This window comes from Aquarana catesbeiana, linkage group LG03, assembly GCF_042186555.1.
Source record: "Aquarana catesbeiana isolate 2022-GZ linkage group LG03, ASM4218655v1, whole genome shotgun sequence".
Lineage (NCBI taxonomy): Eukaryota > Metazoa > Chordata > Amphibia > Anura > Ranidae > Aquarana > Aquarana catesbeiana.
The window spans coordinates 408070504-408095338 of NC_133326.1; the positions used below are offsets into that span (position 1 = coordinate 408070504).

Consider the following 24835-nt stretch of genomic DNA (forward strand, 5'->3'; position numbering starts at 1 on the left):
TACAGTTATAATACAATAAAATACAAGAGGATTAAGATGGCCCTGCTCAGAAGAGCTTACAATCTAATAGGATGGGGCAGGAGGTACAAAAGGTTGTAACTGTGGGGAATTTGCTGATGGAAGTGGTAAAAGATTTGTTGAAGACGTGATAGGCTTTCCTGAAGAGATGAGTTTTCAGGGATCGCCTGAAGGTAGCAAGAGTAGGGGATAGCCAGACAGGTGGAGGTAGTGAGTTCCAGAGGATGGGAGAGGCTTTGGAGGAATCCTGGAGACGAGCATGGGAGGAGGAGATGAGAGAGCTTGAGAGTAGGAGGTCTTGAGAAGAGCAGAGAGGGCGATTTGGGTGATATTTGGAGACAAGTTTGGTGATGTAGCTCGGGGCAGAGTTGTGAATGGCCTTGTATGTTGTGGTTAGTATTTTAAATTTAATTCTCTATGTGATTGGGAGCCAGTGTAGGGATTGGAGGAGAGGGTTGGCAGACACTGAGCGGTTGGTAAGATGGATAAGTCTGGCAGCAGCATTCATGATAGACTGAAGAGGGGATAGCCTATGGAGAGGCAGGCCAATGAGAAGGGAGTTGCAATAGTCAAGGTGAGAGATAACAAGGGAGTGAATGAGGAACTTGGTGGTTTCATTTGTTAAAAAGGGGTGAATTTTAGAGATGTTACAGAGGTGAATTCTACAAATTCTACTTATTTTTTTAAAAAGAAACACAAGCCTCTACAATCACTTTAACCAATCATGTTCATTTTATTTAGTTTTTAACAACAGAGTGGGGAGGGTTTTACCACTCTCAGGTCTTTATTGCTGTCTATATCCCTGTTGAGAATCTTTCCTCTACCTCTTGTCCTAGTCAAAGTGTACTTACTACAAGATGCATCCTCAATGAGGACAGCAGCAAAAGTACTATTTAGTAGAGCAGGGAAGGGAATCTTGGTGATCTTCTTCTTGTTCTGTACACAGAACTTTTTTGTACCATAGCAAAAAATGTTTTTTAAAAATTTAGTTTGGCAGGGAGTATTCATTAATTTATTTATTTACATCCCTTTGCTTGCTTTTACAAGTTTACAATTAGGGTGCCCATACAGGCTAATACAAATAGTTATGATAGCTAATTCATCTTCCGGAATGACATACTTAGCCTCTTGGGGTAACACATCTACGAATGAATTCAGAGCTTTTCTTTTTGCACAGATCTATCCATAGATTGTCTGCCAGCTTCTTTTAGCTGTGGAGGGATGCCACATTCATTGAACCATAATGAAATGGATTTATTAGGGTTAATATGCAATATACAGTATGATCACACTGAACTAACCAAATATTTGGGATTAATGCTCCATATTCTTCAGCTACTTTGCTTCTACCTATGCTTCAATTTGCACTGCAAGCGAATTGTATTTATGCATAATGAATTTAATATATCTTCGGAGTTTTACTAACATGATGGCTTTGACTGCTGAAGCACTGCTCTTCTTTCAAATTGAAATGACTACAAAATGACTAATCCATAGCATCTACTCATTCATAAGAGAATACTAACATCTACTGCTTTGCTTTTGCTTGCATTGATATGTGCTTGTTCCTGCAACTGTGCTATGCATGCACTATGAGCTAATATGCACAATGCACATATACAGGCTGAACTCATGGTTCCAATTTTATGATGATGATCGAGAGATTACTCAACTGCTATGGATGACAAGTCTATACAAACATTCATACTTTGAACAGTCCATTATTGCCACATGCATTGTGGCCACAAGAATTTTCTTTAACTTTTTTTTTTTTTTTTTTTTATAGTTGGGCAGTCTAGGGGAACATAATTGTTTTGGTATATATTTTTGTGTAACTTTATTTGTATTAGGGAAGGTTTTTTTTAAAAAAAATCCCTGTACCTTTTATTTATTTTGAAGTCTGGGCATTCCAGTTTGTGCATTAATATAAACTTAAAAGAAGCAAAAGAGCACCAATTTCATTTGGGACCATATGGTGTCCTGCATGTGGGTAAAAAAAGGTAAACATTGTTTTTTCTTGTTTTTCTGTTTTGTAAAAGGTAATGTTAATCTCCACCCCATGCATAATATATTACTGCATAACATATTTATATATTATGGTGGTCTTATCATGCATGCTGATGCTAGTAATTCATTATTTTATTTTTTTGTCTTTTTAGCTATAAAGTCAGGTCAGTCTCTAGCTGGGTAGAGTTGGAGACATTTTTAGGGAGTCTTGTTTCACTAAAGTAACTACCATGTCAATAGTTGCTTTGAAAAGCTAATCAGCTTTGGGCTCTGCCTTGCTCCATGTTGTTGTAACTTGTAACATAAAAATATTATTTTTCTTTAAGTGGTCAGATGAACAGTGTTCATCTCAGGTGTTGCAGACAGAGTTCCAGAGTTCACAAACCCAACGGCAGCTAAAGGAAAATTTATATGAAGTCATCATTGGATACTTTGACAAAGGAAAGGTGAGTTATCTTCTCATGTGCTTTATGTATGTCAAATCAAGCTATATCAAGTATATCATCTGACAAAATATCATGAAATATCAAATACTTAAAGGATGAAATAGGGCATGCTAGATTGCTTAGGTAATAAAATATTTTACTGTATATAATTACTGGTATGTAATGTGGATGCTATTTGTGATGAATAGTATAAAATTTTGACCTCTTTAGTGTTTAGTACAAAAAGCATACTCTGATATGTTTATTGTAAATTCTCCGTGGCCATAAACCATCTTAACAGCTACTATAAAAGCAGAATAATATTAATTAATGCAAAATTAAAGTGACCGATTTTTATTACACATTTTGTCTAGAGATTGAAAACCAAATGAAAATAAAATAACTTTTGCACAAAAACAGGGTCAAAAGGAAAGCCTTGTTGATATATGCATTAGTTTTTTTTTTAGCTTAAAACTAAGGTTTAGGTATGACAATTGTTACATAGTTACAGTACATTGGTCCAGCTTGGACCAATGTAAGTATGTGTGTTCCATACCATTCCCATGGAAGCTGGAAATTACTGTAATAAGCACTGCTACTACAATCTCCACTAGTTTCCAGGTCCTGGCTGCCCTGCTGCATTGTGAATATAGGAGGTCACCTGCTTGGCACAACACCATTCAGGGAATTATGACCATTTCCTCAATGAATTCAAATCATTTTCTGATATGATGAGGTTGAAAGGTGGGGCAGTGATTGCGTTATTTTCACCTCATCCAAAAAGAAAACACTTTTGCATCCACTGAAAATATGCAAAGTGTATGTAGATTAATGTCCCCTCAGCTTAGGGCATTGAAGGAGCACATCTTTTCTGTTTTCTCTTTACAATTTTATTACTATTTTCTGCCTTTTTTTCTTACTGTGAAAAAAGTCAAACAGCAATAAAATTATTTTTTACAGTGAGAAAACAGAGTAAAAAATCAGTAAACACAAATGTATATGTGTTTTTTTGTTTGTATTGTTTAATGATTTTTTAATGTATTTTTTTGATGTTTTCATGAAGTGGTGCTTGATCTCTAGGCTTTTTTTTTTTTTAATCAACAAAACAATGTGATTAGCGAGGACATGGTGATCACTTGTGATAACTTGGGATTAGGTTAGGGATTGAATCTTTTGTGTTAGAAATTAGCAGTTCCTGCAAATTACAGTAATACCAGAATTTTCCAGATCAGATTATTTGTAACTGTAATTTACTGCCTGGCCTTTGCGCTTAGTTCAGCTGGCTTGTGTGGACCAAAAAGGGGGCTTTTGAATAAGCCAGTCTCTTTACAATAAAAGACTAATATTTATCCATAGTGATATTTGGCTTTAGATATGCTAAAGGCATCTCCCAAGCATATAATTTAAACATTGCCCACAATCCCATAGACTGCAGTCGGATGCGGTGCTACTTTTTGGGTTTTACGAATTGTAAATGAAGAATCCCAAACAAAATGAACCAGGCAGATTTGCCCATCTCTAGTTATAACTATTTAATTGGTCCAATTACTTATAGAGTAGAGTTTAACATTTTATAACATTACATTGCTTTACAGATGTGGGAGGAAGCAATATCTCTGTGCAAACAATTGACAGAGCAGTATGAAATGGAAATATTTGATTATGAACTTCTCAGCCAGTGTTTGGTAAGATATTTGTTTTGATTTGTTTACAGCATTTATAAATGATTGTGCATGTATAGAATTAGATTTCTTTTTTTTGTGAGGTATCGCTGCGAACGGTAGAGCGAGAGCAATAATTCTAGCAAAGACCTCCTTTGTGACTCTAAACTGGTAACCGTTAAACATTTTTAACCACTTAAGGACCGAGCCTCTTTCTGAGATTTGGTGTTCACAAGTTAAAAACAGAACCCCCAAACATATATTTTTTTTTCAAACACCCTAGACAATAAAATAGCGGTCGTTGCAATACTTTCTGTCACACCGTATTTGCACAGCGGTCATTTTGTATGCTTACTACAAATTCACTATGTGTTCCTTTTGTCTTTTGTTTTGGCTATCGGCAGCTCCGGTAAGCGGCGGAGGGCACTGGAACGTGGCGGAGGCCCTGTCCAGCCGCAGATAAAAGTGATCTCGTGATGAATCCACCACAGAGACCACTTTTATCTGAAAGGTGACCGCCCGCTGAAGAAGAGGATACCGGGGTTATGGTAGCTAGCTATAACGACGGCGGGCAGTCCATAAGTGGTTAAACGTAGCCTATTGAGATTTTTAGGTACCGTAGTTTGTCGCCATTCCACGAGTGTGTGCAATTTTAAAGCATAACATGTTAGCTATCTATTTACTCAGCATAACATCATCTTTCACAATATGCAAAAAAATGGGCTAACTTTACTGTTTAGTTTTTTTTAAATTCAGTGTTCACTGAATTTATTCACTAAATCCCAAAAAATTGCATTTGAAAGACCGCTGCGCAAAGACCGTGTAACATAAAATATTGCAATGACCGCCATGTTTTTCTCTAGAGTCTTTGCTAAAAAATTATATATAATGTTTGGGGGTTCTAAGTAATTTTCTAGCAAAAAATACTTACTTGTAAACAACAAGTGTCATTAATAGACTTTCATTTCTTAAAGTGTTTGTTAACCCAAAAGAATAAATACAGATCCTGGTCCCTTAAAGCAGATTACACTGCACAGTGCTCGTGCTGTGTAATCTTCCCCCCCTCTAAACTGTAAAAAAAAAACCCTGAACCTGGCACTTCCTGTATGCCCGCTCTGCCCTGACCACGAAAATCAGGGCTGCTCAGCCCTGATCACAATGGTCAGAGTAGGTCCCTGCATCATAGGTATCTGTCCTCTCAGAACTCTTCCTCTCCCCCCTCACCCCCTCCTTCTTGCCTGTCATCTCCCTCTGTGTCTGTCTCTGGCCTGGCCCCGCCGCTATTCTTGTAAAATAAAAACCTAAAATTGTCACTGCCAGCCTCTCTATTAGAGGCTGGCATAGCACACTATGTCAATAGTTTTAAAAAACGAGCATTCTAAATACCAAATTTGACCTGTCTTCAGGCTGGTCACATGACTTGCAGCCACTTTACAGCTATGATACAGAGCTTCTGCAGAGGAGACGAGTAACCACGTGATCTCCTCGGCTGTTGTCAGAGGGAGATCCATCGGAGTTATAAAGCGGCTGCAAGTAATGTGACTGGCCTGAAACAGCTCTTATTAGGTATTTAGAATGCTCGTTTTTGAAAACTACTGACGTAGTGTGCTATGCCAGCCTCTAATAGAGGGGCTGACATAGTCTTATATTGATGGGTTAACAAACACTTTAAGTGGTTTTAATAAAATACTTTTGAGGGCCCACTGTCACTGAAGAGCCCAAATAAGGACCTTTATGGCAGGATGACCAGGCATTTTTTTTAATGAAAGTTGTAGGCTCACCAGATTTTTTATTTTTTTTTTTTTAAAGCTACAGATTTAAAACATTTGAAAACAAAAACATGTTAGATTAGGTTTTTAAATTCCTCCTGAAACTAGCAGTGCGCATTCTGATATGTGAGTGTTCCTAAAGACTTTTAGGGGATTATTTACTAAAATGGTAGCATGCAAAATCGGGTGCAGCTCTGCATAGAAACCAATCATCTTCCATGTTTTATTTGTCAAAGCTCAACTGAGCAAGCTGAAGTTAGAAGCTGGTTGACTGTCATGCACAGTTGCACCAGATTCTGAGTGCACCCATTTTAGTAAATCTCCCTAACAGTGTATATCTTCAGTGTGAGATCTATGGCTCTTCTGCCTCTGAATACTAGTCTTATGGGATTTAGAATGTGATATGGAGATGCCACTACTGTGCGGAAGAAGGCATGCCAATTTAATAATGGGGAAAATACTGTACCAGCTGCAAGGAGACCAAAGACAATACTGGTGATTAGTCCTTTGCTCCCTGTCTGCCTCTTTTTGGGCAAAGCTTCCAGATCTCAGTTTGTCTTAAAAGCTAATATGAGATTTTAGTGACTGGATTTAGATCTACTTTAAAAGAAGCCCTTACTAAGAGGAATGTGTGGGGTGACATATATAAATCCTTCTGAAAATGCTAGCTGCCTAGTTGTAATAGTAATTCAAAGGCTTTAATACTTTGAATCACAGACCAGAACAGGTGTGCAGATCAAAAGTTGAATTTACTCTGCTCTATATTGGCTGGATGAAGCTATTGGATCAGAATACCACTTAAGCAACTAGTAATTTCAGAAGCTCAGTAATGGCAGCCTACTAACTATTCTCAGCATTAAGCCTCTAACTACTTTTGTTTCATTGATTCTGTGCTTACAGTTTTCTTTTGTCAAAGTACAAACATATTTTTAAATACGTATGTGTATTTGTAATGCAATGCATGTTATACAGTATCTCATGGGAAAGGATGTACTTCAGAATGGAAACACAAGCATCCGTATACCTATTGTTCCTTAAAATTACCCACCTGTTTAGTCACTCTACCAATCCAGGCAGGATACTGATCCATTTACTATAAGCTTAAGCGGGTTAGCTGAATAATGTGTTTAAAGTTATTAAATATGTTCTTTTGACGCTGAATAAAAATATACTAGATTTTACATTAAAGCACTATTATTCAGTTCCAAAAATACATATTTACAGTATATTTCAGGTGATCAGCAGGATTCATGTCGAAGTTTTAAGTAAGATATCTTCTTTCAGATTTTCTGCTGTGCATTACTTACCCAAATCTGTCATGTCTGGCTAAAGATCACCATACACTCCTAGAGTATGATGAGTACAGATGCAATGCAAGCATGCTTTCATTGGTTTATTTAAGATTATTTATTTGTTATTTGTAAAATATATTTCTGAATGTGATTTAATTTATGGTAAACTGTAATTAACTCCCAGTTACTTCCCACCAGGTTCCCAACTTACCATATTAGGTGAATCAATATGGTATTGCAGCTAGTGATGTAAGCAGAGAACCCTGGGGTGTCACCTTTCCAGAGATCTCTGTATGTTAAAAAAGGGGCCTGGCTGTATTTTTTTTAGGGATACCACAGTCCCAACCACGACACTACCTGCCTGGAGTTTGCATGTTCTCCCTGTGCCTGCGTGGGTTTCCTCCGGGTACTCCGGTTTCCTCCCACACTCCAAAGACATGCTGGTAGGTTAATTGGCATCTGTCCAAAATTGGCCCTAGTATATGAATGTGAGTTTGGAACCTTGGATTGTGGGCTCCTTGAGGGTCAGGACCAATGTGAGTGTGCGCTGTATGTGTGGAGCGCTACGTAAATTGACAGCTCTATATGGGTACCTTAAATAAAAATAGGGATAATTGTGGACATGCACCCGCACTCACTCAGGTTGAACTGGATGGACTGGTGTCTGTATTCAACCTTACTAACTATGTAACTATGTAACTTTTTTTTCAATCTGATTTTATTGTTTTTGGTCATAATACATAGATTAAAATAAAGAAAGTAATATATGTGTAGTGCTACTCCTGTGAGGGCCACTGAGTGATACTAGCAGTGTTGCCAACCTAACAGATTGAAATTTACTGACACGACACCCAAAATTTACTGGCACAGCCAAGTTTTTACTAGCATTTCCAAAAGTTACAAAAGTACAGTTTTAAGTACAAATTTCACTATTTAGGCTACAAACAAGTACAATATGTAATTAGCAATGTGATTTAAGGTAGATAATAAGGCAAAAACATATTTCTTATTATATATATTTTCGATATAGTAAGTAAGTAGCTCAGGGACAGGACTCGGGAGGGCAAGAAATTAGCAAACTAAGCAAACACATGAAATTGACTCTCACGGTGATACTGACAGCGGTGTGCAGCAGTACAGATTACCGACATGACACGTCCCCTCCTGAGTCACAGTGACAGTCTCTCTCCAAGCCAGGCAGTCCCTCCAGTCCAAACATCACTGATGATCCCGCTCCCGGCCTGCCTTGCTCCCATCCTGCAGACCCACACACAAGGCTCTGGCCGCTCTGCTTGGCTCCCTTGCACCATGACATCACAGGACATGCTCAGGCACCGCCTCCACCAGAGAAGCCCGAACACACTGTAGCAGGCACTCGCATGGTCTTGGCTGGCTCCGGGCCGAGCTTCTCAGCCATATTTTTACTGGCAACCTTTTCTTTTTACTGGCATTTACTGGCAGGAGAAAACTGCCTGTTTTTTAGTGGCTGCCAGTAAAAATACTGACGGTTGGCAACACAGGTTACTAGTCCTCTAGTGTCTACTGTTTGTTACAAGATTTCTTGTCCTCATAACTACTTTTCTGTGTGGATACCATTGAGAATGTCTTGTGGTTAAAAACCTAGTCAGCAGAATGCCCTTGTGTAAAATGCTCTTTGGACATATTTTTGAAGGCATGCTCCTCCTTTGAAATTCTCCTAGAGGAATACATTGAAGAGGATACTGAAGGAAGAGGGTTCCTACCCCACTATCCTTAATCTTGCCTCCCTATTCAATAAAACTCTCCTACAATATGAATGTGACTTGTTCATCCCTTCAGGGTGTCATAATCTACTGCAGGTCCTTTCCCATGTGGCAGACCCCTCACAGCTAAGCCCACTAGATCTGGCCAGAAACATTCTTCAAATAAAAAAGTGAGAGAGGGACATCTATTAACAAACATTTGCTCCAGAATAAGGCAAAGACATGCTGCTTTTTAATTCACTTTGTCCTTTGGAAAGGTACATAAAGAAGCTTTATTGCTCTCTATACTGTTTTTTCAATGCTGCACGTTTTTACTTGTTTCTTCACAAGGCAGACTTTTTTTCTTACACCTTCTTGCAGCTTACATTCTCAAGGGGTGATTATATTCTTTCTTCTTAGGAAGGATTTCAAGGATTTTCAAAATCCTGCACAGTGACCTCTATCTATTCAACAATGCATGCCCCATCCTGCTCCACAGAACATCTGTTCTAGTTACTGCAGAAACCAGCCGCCTCCTGGACATTCTCCTTATACTAGAACAGTGGTTCTCAACCTCTCTAGTGCTGTGACCCCTTGATAAAATTTCCCAAGTTGTGGGGACCCCCAACCATAAAATTATTTTCATAGCTTGGGTTGTCAGCACCCAAGGCAAGACAAGTAATTTGTGGCCCTAACCCACGTATATTTAGCGCTCCCCGAGTCCCTTCCACTTTTACAGTATTAAAACCCTTTATGGTACATTTTAGGATGTATCACTCTTTGTTCTCTTTTCTTTCCCTTTTATCTCTCTCTATGCCAATTTCTTGTTTTTTTCCCCCCCCATCCCTCTTTCTAGCCGTATTTCTTGTTCTCTCTTATTCTTTCTCTCCCTTTTTCTTTGTTCCTCCCCCTCTTTTCCTCTCCCTTCCATGTATTCTGTATTTTTATTCCTTCTCTTACTCCTTGGTGGGGGGAATGGGATGAGTGGCAGTGCTGGCGGAGAGTTGGGATGAGTGGCAGTGCTGGGGGGAGTTCTGATCAGCCAACTTAGGTGCTCTTGATTAAGGTCATCTGCTGATCTTTGAACTGTAGTGGGGACCTTTAATGGCAACTATAATCCCAGGTAGTGTTACTCAATGTGTCTCTGACTTTGTGGTGTCTCATAGCAGTGACACCTATGCCAAAATCAGGAGATAGGGTCTCCTCCAGCCCCTCCCATTTCACATTCCTCACTAGTCAGCTGACTTCTAGTCTCTGCCCCCCCAGTCATGCTGTGAACTGAATGAGCGGCTGCGAAGAGGCTGAGTGGGCGGCTGTGAGCTCCAGGGACAGCCCTGCTGGGCGACTGCAAAAAGGCTGGGAGAGTGGTGCGGGCTTCAGGAACAGCCAAGGATTTGGTGACCCCTGGCAAATCATCATTTGACCCCCGAGGGGGTCCCGACCCCCAGGTTGAGAACCACTGTACTAGAATGATGGACTGTTTGCATTTCCTTTGCTGAAAAAAAACTATTTTTGTTTGCTTGTTTTTGAAGGAACAATAAAGACTGTTTACATTTAAAGTGGCTGACTGGTGATCCCGGGTTCTCCATATTACACCACATTTTTTTTTTTTTTTTACAAAAACTAAAGAAATAATGACCCAATAGGGAATAAAATGATATTTACCTATAATACTGTCCTTTTTTGCAGCCTGTAATTTAAAGCTTAAGTTTAGTTTAAAAAAAAAATTGTGCTGTTGTATCTTCATTCATGAAATCTTTCTCTCCTGACACCCCCCACCCACCATGAGGTGGGGTTTAATAGAGCCAACAGACTTGTGACAGACAGACAGTCATCAAGAGTGCCAGACTTTGCCTGCCTATTTAGCCCAGCTCCTTTATTTATAGAAGCCATACTACAGCTTCTATGAATGAAATCCATTCTATTAATAGAGGATGGCAGAATGTTAGAAATGTCTGCCCCTTCCATTCATAGATTGTGTTTCATTCATAGAAGCTATAGTATGGCTTCTTTGATTGGAGGAACTGGGCAGAAAGGGTGGGCATAATCAGGCGCTCTGGATGAGTGCCTTTCACAGCTCCCTTAGTTCTAATAACCCTGATTACATCTGCATATTGCAGTGGTGGGGGTGGGGGGCATTGTAGCATGAAGATTTCACCGAAACCAGGAAAGAGCAGCATAAGGGACACATCACACTGATGGTAGGCAATGTCCCTTGTGCCAACTTTTAGGTTGTTAAACTTTTGTTATGACAGACGGTGTTTAAAATCTAGTTTACAGCTGATAATGAGATCAACCAACACAGTACAGACAACGTAACTATTGTAACAATATTCCCAGCCCCCACTGCATCAACTTCAGTTTTGGAGTTTTCAAAAATATCAAGTATAAAGCAGCATTGTTTTTAAGTATGTTATGTGAATTAGAACATGTAACAAATATAACATACAGTCAGGTCCATAAATATTGGGACATTGACACAATTCTAATCTTTTTGGCTCTATACACCACCACAATGGATTTGAAATGAAACTAACAAGATGTGCTTAAACTGCAGACTTTCAGTTTCAATTTGAGGGTCTTTACATCCAAATCAGGTGAACGGTGAAGGAATTACAATTGTTTGTATATGTGCCTCCCAGTTTTTAATGGACCAACAATAATGGTTCAATTGGCTGCTCAGCTGTTCCATGGCCAGGTGTGTGTTATTCCCTCATTATATAATTTACAAGGAGCAGATAAAAGGTCCAGAGTTCATTTCAAGTGTGCTATTTGCATTTGGAATCTGTTGCTGTCAACTCTCAATATGAGATCCAAAGAGCTGTCACTATCAGTGAAGCAAGCCATCATTAGGCTGAAAAAACAACACAAACCCATCAGAGAGATAGCAAAAACATCAGATGTGGCCAAATCAACTGTTTTGAACATCCTTAAAAAGAAAGAACGCACCGGTGAGTTCCGCAACACCAAAAGACCCGGAAGACCAGGAAAACAACTGTGGTGGATGACCGAAGAATTCTTTCCCTGGTGAAGAAAACACCCTTCACAACAGTTGGCCAGATCAAGAACACTCTCCAGGAGGTAGGTGCATATGTGTATCAAAGTCAACAATCAAGAGAACAAGAGCTGCAGTTCAAATGTGCAATACACAATAATGGGACAAAAACAAAGAAAAAAACTGCGCTAAACCCTCATAACATATGTTAGGGCATATATGAAAAGACGCCCAATTGATTATGGAAGTGTATGTGAATCCTCGAAAATTAAATTGAATAGCACACAAATCATAAGTGAACAGTCAATATCATGAAATAAAAATCACAAAAGTGTCAAAAGAACAAGATAGTGAACCATAAATAAAAAAGTCCCAGAACCAAAAAAGGAAATCTTCTAAAGGATGGGAAGAATCCCCAATTAGCTCTTCATAGGGATCAGTGTCTAAAAGTGGAAAATGAAAACGACACCCCTTGCAGTGATCCTCCACCTTTAAGAATGCATGCGAAGGAAAGGAATTGCTCCGGATCCAAAGCATACCACCTCATCAGTGAAGCATGGTGGTGGTAGTGTCATGGCATGGGCGTGTATGGCTGCCAATGGAACTGGTTCCCTTGTATTTATTGATGATGTGACTGCTGAAAAAAGCAGCAGTATGAATTCTGAAGTGTTTTGGGCAATATTATCTGCTCATATTCAGCAAAATGCTTCAGAACTCATTGGACGGCGCTTCACAGTGCAGATGGGCAATGACCCGAAGCATACTGCGAAAGCAACCAAAGAGTTTTTTAAGGGAAAGAAGTGGAATGTTAGGCAATGGCCAAGTCAATCACCTGACCTGAATCCGATTGAGCATGTATTTCACTTGCTGAAGACAAAACTGAAGGGAAAATGCCCCAAGAACAAGCAGGAACTGAAGACAGTTGCAGTAGAGACCTGGCAGAGCATCACCAGGGATGAAACCCAGCGTCTGGTGATGTCTCTGCGTTCCAGACTTCAGGCTGTAATTGACTGCAAAGGATTTGCAACCAAGTATTAAAAAGTGAAAGTTTGATGGATGATTGTTAATCTGTCCCATTACTTTTTGTCCCTTAAAAAGTGGGAGGCACATATACAAACTGTTGTATTTCCTACACCATTCACCTGATTTGGATGTAAAGGCCCTCAAATTAAAGCTAAAAGTCTGCAGTTAAAGCACAACTTGTTTGTTTCATTTCAAATCTATTGTGGTGGTGTATAGAGCCAAAAAGATTAGAATTGTGTCGATGTCCCAATATTTATGGACCTGACTGTAGGTGTTATTAGTCCCAATTTGGCTGCAAAAGTTGAAATACACTTTAATTCAGTGTAAACAAAAGCGGACTTTTTGACCTGACTGGTCCGATTTACCGAGTCCGGCGGACAATTCAACCCTGTGTGGGCTTCACCGGACCTGCAGCGGACTTTTTCGTTCGAAAACCTGACGGACTTTAGATTTGGAAAATGTTTCAAATCTTTACGTCGGAACTCTGTCGGACCCAGTTCCTATCCAAAAGTCTGCTCATCTGTATGCTAGTCCGACGGACTAAAACTGACGCTAGGGAAGCTATTGGCTACTGGCTATCAACTTCCTTATTTTAGTCCGGTCGTACGTCATCACATACGAATCCGTCGGACTTTGGCGTGATCGTGTGTAGGCAAGTCCGTTCGTTGGGGAAAGTCCATTGGAAGTCCGCCGAAAGTCCGTCGGATAGTCCGTCGGACCAGTCCGGTCGAAAAGTCCGCTCGTGTGTACACGGCATAAGAGCTGAGTGCATTTTTGGCAGATCAATTTTGCTGTACTTGGTGGGTCTTCTAAAGGGATAAAACAAATGTAATGTTAAAATTTGTTACCAGCCTATAATTTCTCACCTGACTTAAAATGTACAATTGCATGTCAGAATAAATTTACATTATGGATCAGGAGAAAATAAAAAAGCAATCTTTTGTGATACAAATATTGCATGTAATTTACTGATTTTTAGTGAATCAAGTTAAGGTTTCACTAGTAGAATGGCACGCAACATTTCTATGGAAACAAACGTCTACAGATGATATCCTTAAGATATTATTGTTTCTTTACTGAGATTGAAATGTTTATCTGATTCTTTGTTGATCTTAAATATAAGTGAACAGATAAATTCGGTGTCAAAAGAATATGCACAATTTCTGGAAATCATATGAACACGCACTTCTGTCAGAATCCAGAGAAACAATTCTACCTGTTGATTATTTGCTGTTGTTAAATATATTAAAGGATAAGCACACCTTTGGAACATGTTACATGTGCCACCCATTTTTAGGGTGGAACATGTAATGTGTTCCAGCATCTGCACCTCACACGCCCGATTCCCCCTCCCTGTGACAGTGGGTGGGGCTCTTCTCCCCGCACCTACTGTCACAACTTTAAAACAGACAAGCAGTGCTGGGCTCTGCCCACACAGACACAATATTTATTCAGTTTCCTATGAATGGATAGACTACAACTACAGCTTGTTACCTGAGAGCTGTATGATGTTACTGTATGATGAATGGACAGACAGCTATCCTGAGAGTCTGCAGGAGCCAAAGATTGCACCCACAAAAGAAAGCTAAACTTACCCTTTAAGTGTGCCAACTCTATGGCTTTATGGTCCAAGCTGTATGGATTTACAAACAATAATCTAATTTTAAAAAGTAATTGTTAGCGTATCCTGAATATTTTTCATTTGCAAATGCATTTTTTTAATGTAACTTTTTTTGTGTATACAGTATATAATCACAGGATAAAAAGCTTTTTCATGAATCGACCAATGGCATTTCAATGTGTCTTTTTCTCTTTTACTAGTTTAAATGTATATGTCATTTATAACTACATAAAGTGCACATAAAAATCAACAATTTTGCTATGGCCATAAAATACAGTATTTCAATTCATTTTGTTTTGATTTTTTTCCCACTGGCAGACACAGCAAGCTAAATTTTATGAACACATAATGAAAATTCTCCGTCCAAAACCTGATTACTTTGCAGTCGGATATTATGGCCAAGGATTCCCAACATTCCTCCGGGTAAAATGTTTTTTATCGACACTGATTTTATGAGTGCCACTAGAGTTGTAAAATGAGCAAGCCCAATATTATTATTATTACTATTATAGGATTTCTGTACACTCAACGGTCACTTTATTAGGTACACCTGTTTAATTGCTTGCTAACAAAAATTGCTAATCAGCCAATCACATGGCAGCAACTCAATACATTAAAGCATCTAGATGTGGTAAAGATGACTTGCTGAAGTTCAAATCGAGCATCAGAATGGGGAAGATAGGGGATTTAAGTGACTTTGAACGGGGCATGGCTGTTGGTGCCAGACGGGGTGGTCTAAGTATTTCAAAAACTGCCGATCTACTGGGATTTTCACGCAGAAATACGATGTCTCAGTCAATAGAAAGACCTCAGATAGTCATACTGAAAAGCACATGTTTTTTTCAATTAGTCTCTATGCATAAAACAAGTTAAAACAATGGGAAGAAAATTCCATGTAAAATAATGCTGTACATATAGCTGGATGGTTGTCCACCATAGATCCTACCCAAAGAGAAGGCTTCAACCTAGATGCCTGTGGTGAGGACTCCTACCACGCTGATAGAGATGGTGAGCCAAGAGCTTGAGGCCACAGAACTGCTGCCAGCTGCAGCGCAGGCATCTAGGTTGTATAAATAATCTCTTTGGTTAGGATCTATGGTGGACAACCATCCAGCTATACAGTATGTACAGAGTTATTTCACATTAAATATTCTATTTTTTTATTCATAGAGACTAATTGAATAAAACGTGTGCTTTTCAGCATGGCTAACTGAGGTCTTTCAATTCATGGAGACATCGTATTTCTGACCCAGTTGTGACACAATACATAAGGCATAATATACAATCCCAGGTGCTTCAGGGGGTTTTCAGCAACAGTAACTCAAATAACTACTCGGTACAACCAAGGTATGCAGAATACCATTTCTGAAACTACAACATATCGAACCTTGAAGCAGATAGGCTACAGCAACAAAAGACCACAACCGGGTGCCACTCCTGTCAGCTAAAAACAAGAAACTGAGGATACAATTCACACAGGCTCACCAAAATTGGCTGGTCTTATGAGTCTCGATTAAACAACATGATACATGAAAGCATGGATCCATCCTGCCTTGTATCAACGGTTCAGGCTCGTGGTGTAATGGTGTGGGGTATATTTTCTTGACACACTTTGGGCCCTGTAGTATGAATTGAGCGTTGTTTAAATGCCGTGGCCTACCTGGGTATTGTTGCTGATCATGTCCACCCCTTTATGACTACAGTGGACCCATCTTCTGATAACTACTTCCAGCAGGATAATGCACCATATCACAAAGCTCAAATCATCTCAAACTGGTTTCCTGAACATGACAATGAGTTCACTGTACTCCAATGGCCTCCACAGTCACCAGATCTCAATCCAATAGAGCACCTTTGGGATGTGGTGGAGCGGGAGCTTTGCATCATGGATATGCAGCTGACAAATCTGCAGCAACTGCAGATTGCTGTCATGATGCTATGATGCTATCATGTCAATATGGACCAAAATCTCTGAGGAATGTTCCCAACACCTTGTTGAATCTATGGGTTTTCAAAAGTTTTTTGTTCTGCACTGATGATAAATCCTATTTATGAAGAAAAAGAAAAGCTGCTGCCTCCACTGTCACACCTACCTAGGTAGGATCTAATTAAATAAACAAAGAGGGGTATTTGGTGGGTGTGGCGCTGCTCTAAAATACTAGTATATATATATATATATATATATATATATATATATATATATATATATATATACAATATCTCACAAAAGTAAGTACACCCCTCACATTTTTGTAAATATTTTATTCTATCTTTTCATGTGACAACACTGAAGAAATGACACTTTGCTACATTGTAAAGTAGTGAGTGTACAGCTTGTATAACAGTGTAAATTTGCTTTCCCCTCAAAATAACTGTTGTACTGCAGCAACATGGCTTACGTCACTTCCAGTTTCGCCCCCTGCTCGCCCACGGAGCTGATGCGAGTGCCCGGGCTCCCGCAATCGCTCTGAGCACACGGAGAACCAGGATCTGTGTGTGTAAACACATAGTTTACGGTTCTCTGAATGGAGAAGAGACAGATCGTCTGTTCATACAGAGTATGAACAGCGATCTGTCATCTTTCCTACACAGTCCCCTCCCCCCTTCAGTTAGAACACAGAGAGGGAACACAATTAACCCCTTGATTGCCCCCTAGTGTTAACCCCTTCCCTACCAGTGATATTTTTACAGTAATCAATGCATTTTTATAGCACTGATTGCTGTATAAATGCCAATGGTCCCAAAAATGTGTCAAAATTGTGCGACGTGTCTGCTATAATGTCGCAGTCACGATAAAAATCGCAGATGGCTGCCATTACTAGTAAAAAAAAATAATAATAAAAATGCCATAAAACTATCCCCTATTTTGTAGACGCTATAACTTTTGCGCAAACCAATCAATATACACTTATTGGGATTTTTTACCAAAATTATGTAGAAGAATACATATCGGCCTAAACTGAGGAAAAAAATAGTTTTTTTATATATTTTTGGGGGATATATATTATAGCAAAAAGTAAAAAATAATGCGTTTTTTTTCAAAATTGTCGCTCTTTTTTTGTTTATAGCGCAAACAATAAAAACCGCAAAGATGATCATATACCACCAAAAGAAAGCTCTATTTGTGGGGAAAAAAAGGACATCAATTTTGTTTGGGTGCAACTTAGCACGACTGCGCAGTTGTCAGTTAAAATGACGCAGTGCCAAATTGCAAAAAATGCTCTGGTCAGGAAGGGGTAAAATCTTGCGCTGAAGCGATTAATGTCTAAACCACTGGCAGCAAAAGTGAGAAGACCCCTAAGTGAAAATGTCCGAATTGGGTCCAATTAGCCATTTTCCCTCCCTGGTGTCATGTGACTTGTTAGTGTTACAAGGTCTCAGGTGTGAATAGGGAGCAGGTGTGTTAAATTTTGTGTTATCACTCTCACGCTCTCATACTGGTCACTGGAAGTTCAACATGGCACTTCATGGCAAAGAACTCTCAGAGGATCTAAAAAAGAGATTGTTGCTCTACATAAAGATGGCCTAGGCTATAAGAATGCCAAGACCCTGAAACTGAGCTGCAGCACGGTGGCCAAGACCATACAGCTGTTTAACAGGACAGGTTCCACTCAGAACAGGCCTCGCCATGGTCTACCAAAGAAGTTGAGTGCACATGCTTAGCGTCATATCCAGAGGTTGTCTTTGGGAAATAAATGTATGAGTGCTGCCAGCATTGCTGCAGAGGTTGAAGGTGTGGGGGGTCAGCCTGTCAGTGCTCAGACCATATGCTGCACACTGCATCAAATTGGTCTGCATGGCTGTCGTCTCAGAAGGAAGCCTCTTCTAAAGATGATGCACAAGAAAGCCTGCAAACAGTTTGCTGAAGACAAGCAGACTAAGGGCCTGGTTTACTGGAACCATGTCCTGTGGTCTGATGAGACCAAGATAAACGTATTTGGTTCCGATGGTGTAGAGCATGTGTGGCGGCAATCAGGTGAGGAGTACAAAGACAAGTGTTTCTTGCCTACAGTCAAGCATGGTGGTGGAAGTGTCATGGTCTGGGGCTGCATGAGTGCTGCTGGCACTGGGGAGCTACAGTTCATTGAGGGAACCATGAATGCCAACATGTACTGTGACATACTGAAGCAGAGCATGATAAACCCTTCGGAGACTGGGCCGCAGAGCTGTATTCTAACATGTCAACGACCCCAAACACATCTCCAAGACGACCACTGCCTTGCTAAAAAAGCTGAGGGTAAAGGTGATGGACTGGCCAAGCATGTCTCCAGAACTAAACTCTATTGAGCATCTGTGGGGCATCCTCAAACAGAAGGTGGAGGAGCACAAGGTCTCTAACATCCACCAGCTCCGTGATGTCGTCATGGAATAGTGGAAGAGGACTCCAGTGGCAACCTGTAAAATATTGACACTTTGGGCCCAATTTGGACATTTTCACTTAGGGGTGTACTCACCAGTGGTTTAGACATTAATGGCTGTGTGTTGAGTTATTTTGAAGGGACATCAAATTTACACTGTTATACAAGCTGTACACTCACTACTTTACATTGTAGCAAAGTGTCATTTCTTCAGTGTTGTCACATGAAAAGATATCATAAAATATTTACAAAAATGTGAGGGGTGTACTCACTTTTGTGAGATACTGTATTTACTTTCAGTTAAAGTGACAAATGCACATTACTCCTCAACAAACCTTCAAAGTGCAATACACATAAGAATATATAGCCAATCCTTTCAAAATAAAGTGACAAATAGATATTTGTCATATATCGTAAATAAGTGCTATATGAAATAAAGTCACAGTTCGTGAAAAACTGTTTGTGATAAAAAATCCTATCAGCGTGTTCAGATCCTGGTATTGGTAAATAGTCCATAAAAATTTAAAAATAACAATAACCATCCTTCAAAAGCAAAACCAAGTGATGTGTGTCTCCTTTTTCTGTGCTTCCTGAGAAATGTATTTAAAAGTGCAGGTGCTTCACTCCGTGCTCTCCTATATCTAATGCACTCACCAGAGGGCTCTCCCCTCTAGGGGGTTTTGCGCCTTCACAGGCACACTGCTGTATGTAAACCAAGACCTCCGCTGTAGTTCCTTATCACAGCCCCTTCACCTCGATAATATGCAGTATATGCAAGAAAAAATAGTACTTCTTAGTGCAATACCATCAAAACTCCCTTTATTTATATAAAAACATGCGGTTGTGCACTTACATTTGATAAAAATTGATTAGCAGTTAGAAAACCAGAAAGTCTGTGGCTCCCTGTGTTCCATGGACCAAACAGGAAGTGACGCAATGATGCTATGGCTTTGCCCTATGCATTTCATCAGTGCCTCCTTTACTTGTGTAGTTTGTGCAGTGCCTCTTAAGTTGGTAAAGAAGTATGTGCTCATCCAGAAAAAAATAGGCAATGCTATAGAGCAGCGGTCCCCAACCATTTTGGCACCGGGGACTGGCTGCGTGGAAGAAAATTGTGCCAAGGCCTGGGGGGGTTGGGGACACGCGGGGTAAGCGATTTTTCGCAGCTAATTTATCGGAGCCATAGCTGGTGTTGATGCTTCAATCATCACGGCACCATGGTTGTTATGGTGTCATGATGATTGAAGCACATTATTTCTATTATTACATTGTAAAAAAATATGAAAAAGTTTGACTCACCATAATGCCACCAGATGAGGAATGCCACTTGCTACGCTGCCTGCCACCGGATGAATGCCATTTGCCATGCTACCTGCCACCAGATGAGGAATGTTACTTGCTACGTCACCTGCCACCAGATGAGAAATGCCACTTGCCACGTCTCCTGCCACCAGATGAATGTCACTTGCCACGCTGCCTGCCACCAGATGAGGAATGCCACTTGACACGCTGCCTGCCACCAGATGAATGGCACTTGCCACGCTGCCTGTCACCAGATGAATGCCACTTGCCATGCTGCCTGCTACCAGATGAGGAATGTTACTTGCTACGTCGCCTGCCACCAGATGAGAAATGCCACTTGCCACGTCACCTGCCACCAGATGAATGTCACTTGCCACGCTGCCTGCCACCAGATGAGGAATGCCACTTGACACGCTGCCTGCCACCAGATAAATGCCACTTGCCACGCTGCCTGTCACCAGATGAATGCCACTTGCCACAGTGCCTGCCACCAGATGAGGAATGCCACTTGCCACGCTGCTTGCCACCAGATGAATGTCACTTACCACATCGCCTGCCACCAGATGAGGAATGCCACTTGCCACGCTGCCTGCCACCAGATGAATGCCACTTGCCACACTGCCTGCCAGTGCCACCAAATGTGGAACATTACTGCATTGGTGGCACTGGTTCATTTAGCACAGAGGCAGGCCTTTGTGCAGTGGTCGTTCTTCAGTGAGGGCAGGAGAGCGCTGATGCTGGGTGGCGCAGAGAGAGGATGTCATCTCTGCTTGCCAGCTTCTCTCATCCGCCTGCCTCTGTGATCCACTGGGATCTCTCACCCACCCGCCTGCCTATGTGATCCACCGGGCTCTCTCACCTGCCCACCCACCTCTGTGATCCCCTGGGCTCTCTCACCCGCATGCCCGCCTTCCCCTCTCATGCTGCCTGCCGCATCCGGGGCCCGGCTGCAAAGAAGCTACATCCCGGTAGTGGGCAGTGGCTCGCGGGTTGGAGATCCCTGCTATAGAGAGTATAGTCAGCTATTGGTTTAATTTTTGTAAAGTTTATTTTATTTGTAGTCTGCTTTCTTATGCAAAATTGTAATTTAAGTAATTACATTTGAACAATTGCCTTTTTATTAGCGGATTTGGGTTGTATGGGGTTTGATCAATAATCATTACAAATATAGTTGCTTACACAGTTGTGTTTACTATTACTTTTGCTTTCTATTATTTTTCTTTTTACCTTTGGTGTGTGTTCTAATTTAATGGTACTGACCTCACAATGAAATGCTCTTAATTTTGTAGAATAAAGTTTTTATTTATCGAGGGAAAGAATATGAACGGAGAGAAGATTTTTTGACACAGCTAATGGGCCAGTTTCCATTTTCAGAAAAACTGAATACAACCTCAAACCCAGGAGATGATATCAAAAATTCTCCTGGACAATGTATCCTTAATATTCCATATGCTGATATTCTATATGTTGTATACACTGTTAGCTGCATTGATAATGTGAGGCCTTCTAGGTATTATGCCATGTTAAAGAATAGCAATAGAAAGAATAGCTGTTTAGTTATAAGTCAAATGAAAACTCAGCCAATAAAATGATATCACAGAAAGCAGGGTAAAGCAAGGTAATGGCAGCTCCATAGCAGCTCCATAGCAGCACCAATTTAAAGTAATTTCTTTCTTCCTACAGTCGCTAGGGAGTTCTAGTGACTTTGGATGTACGGTGAACGAGCAGTTTTGGTTGAGGTAGCTAATATATATCCCAGGACCCATTGTAGTTACACGTCAGATATCTACTTTTTATAAAATATGGCATATACAGACTGCTGGATGGGGTGCCTCATTTATTTTGCAGAAGAATTCCTGGAGGTTACCATTAACAGAACTTCAGTCCAGAGGACAGAAGTGTGAAATGACAACTGGGCATCATTGGTTAATTGCACTCACCCCTCAGTAGTATTCCCGGGGGAGGAGAGCCCATTGTCTGTATTTTCCCCCAAGAACAAAACACATCGTTCTCTGTGGCTACATTCTCCGAGGCCTTTTTCTAGCCATGCCTCTGCCTGTCAACCAGAGCTCTATCCTCTGATTGGAAGAGAATCCCTCCAGTCATGTAACAGAACACCAGCCACACTTTACAAAGTGAGATAAGGGGTCATAATCAGGGTTCAAATCCTTGGAAAAAAAGTGGAGCGAGTACAAAGAAGGGCAACAAAGCTAATAAAGGGTCTGGAGGATGTTAATTATGAGGAAAGGTTGCGAGCACTTAACTTATTCTCTCTGGAGAAGAGACTCTTGAGAGGGGATATGATTTCAATTTACAAATACCGTACTGGTGACCCCACAATAGAAATACAATTTTTTAGCAGAAGGGAGTTTAACAAGACATGTGCCCACTCATTAAAATTAGAAGAAAAGAGGTTTAACCTTAAACTATGTAGATGGTCAGAGAGTGTTTGGACATGATACAAGAAATGGTCAGAGAGTGTGCAGACATTCTACAAGAGATGTTCAGAGAGTGTGCGGACACGCTGTAAAAGATAGTCAGAGAGTGTGTGCGGACATTCTACAAGAGATGGTCAGAGAGTGTGCAGACATGATACAGGAGATGGTTAGAGAGTGTGCAGACATGATACAGGAAATGGTCAGAGAGTGTGCGGGCATGATACAGGAGATGGTCAGAGAGTGTGCAGATATGATACAGGGGATGGTTAGAGAGTGTGCAGACATGCTACAGGGGATGGTCAGAGAGTGTGCAGACATGCTACAGGGGATGGTCAGAGAGTGTGCAGACATGCTACAAGAGATGGTCAGAGAGTGTGCGGACATGATACAAGAGATAGTCAGAGAGGGGACTAAATTCTTAGAAGGACAGAGAGGGCAATCTGTGACAATGACCTGAAGCACCTATCTGTATGTTGTCTACCGGGCGCTCGTGTTCGGCACATCAGTAATCTGGCGGACAGATTACTGGGAGGGGCTGGGGAAGACCCAGCTGTCATGGTGCATGTTGGCACCAATGACAAAGTCAGAGGCAGATGGAGTGTCCTAAAGAACGATTTTAGGCACTTGGGAGCTAAATTGTTGAAAAAGACCTCCAAGGTAGTATTCTCAGGAATACTACTGGTACATCAAGCCACTCCAGAAAGGGGAGATTAGGGAAGTAAACAAGTGGCTGAGGAGCTGGTGGAGTAAGGAGGGGTTTGGGTTCCTGGAGGACTTGGTCGACTTCTCAGTCAATCACCAGTTCTATAGAAGGGACACACTGCACCTAAATGAGGAGGGTGCAGATCAGCTGGGTAAGATGGCCAAAAAGTTAGCGGGGTTTTTAAACTAGGTGACGGGGGAGGGTCCAGAGGTAGAGATAGTCAGCACGGAACATATGCCAGAGGGTAGTATTGGAGGCATTAGTGGTAGGTTGCCTAAAGCACATAAACCCAAGGTAAGTATAGTAACAAGTCCTAGTTACAATCTTGAAATACCCAATAAGAGGATAGTATGCGACCGGTCTAAACTATGTGGCATGTTCACCAATGCCAGGAGCCTGGCGGACAAGATGGGTGAACTAGAGATACTGTTGTACGAGGAGGATTTGAATGTTGTGGGAATTTCAGAGACCTGGTTCAACAGCTCTCATGATTGGCTGACAACCATTCTAGGATATATCCTTTATCCCAGGGATAGAGAGGGTAAAAAAAGGGGGAGGGGTATGCCTATATATCAAGAATAATGTACAAGTGAATGTCAGAGATGACATCACTAAGGGCCCTAGGGAGGAGGTGGAATCCCAAAGGGATGAAGCTAAGGGGAAAATAATACTGGGAGTATGCTATAGGCCCCCTAACCTGAGGGAGGAGGGGGAGACGGATCTCCTATCACAATTTAGATTAGCAGCAAGGATGGGAAGTGTTATCATAATGGGGGATTTTAATTATCCAGGCATAGACTGGGTGGAGGGAACCATGCATTCGTCTAAGGCTCGCCAGTTCCTAAATGTCTTGCAGGACAATTTCATGGTTCAGATGGTACAGTAGACGCACCATCTAGAAATAAAGCATTACTGGATCTACTGATTACCAACAATACAGACCTGATTGCGGATGTGGAAATACGGGGCAATTTAGGAAACCGCGATCACAGGCAATTAGGGTGGTTAAGATAGAACACGAAAGACACATAACGGGGGAAAGCAAAAAAAAATCTCAAGAAATTCTTTAAGTATGTAAAAAGGGAGGACAGACCATATTGGCCCCATAAAGAATGAGGAAGATCATCTGGTTACAAAGGATGGGGAGATGGCGAAGGTATTGAATTTATTCTTCTCCTCAGTCTTCACGAGGGAATCGGGTAGCTTCAGTAACCAAAACTGCAGTGTTATCCTCATGACACATCACAGGAAGCAGCTCCATGGTTAACAGAGGACAGAATTAAAATTAGATTTGGGAAACTTAACATTAATAAATCACCAGGACCAGATAGCTTGCACCCGAGGGTACTTAGGAAACTCAGACTATTGCCAGACCATTGTTCTTAATTTTTACTGACAGTCTACTGACTGGAATGGTACCAGCTGATTGGAGAAAAGCCAATGTAGCACCAATATTTAAAAAGGGCCCAACATACATCCCTTGGAATTACAGACCAGTTAGC

At 40.8% G+C, this 24835-nt stretch overlaps 1 protein-coding gene across 2 annotated transcripts in view; it reads left to right on the plus strand.

Moving 5' to 3' along the window:
• DOCK2 (dedicator of cytokinesis 2) overlaps positions 1-24835 on the plus strand; it is a 475532-nt gene that overhangs the window by 319759 nt on the left and 130938 nt on the right. For both annotated transcript variants that reach the window (XM_073620719.1, XM_073620720.1), the window contains exons 38-41: positions 2352-2471; positions 4046-4135; positions 14851-14955; positions 21482-21623. In XM_073620719.1, the coding sequence (XP_073476820.1) occupies positions 2352-2471; positions 4046-4135; positions 14851-14955; positions 21482-21623 (457 nt within the window). The remainder of the gene's footprint in view (positions 1-2351; positions 2472-4045; positions 4136-14850; positions 14956-21481; positions 21624-24835) is intronic.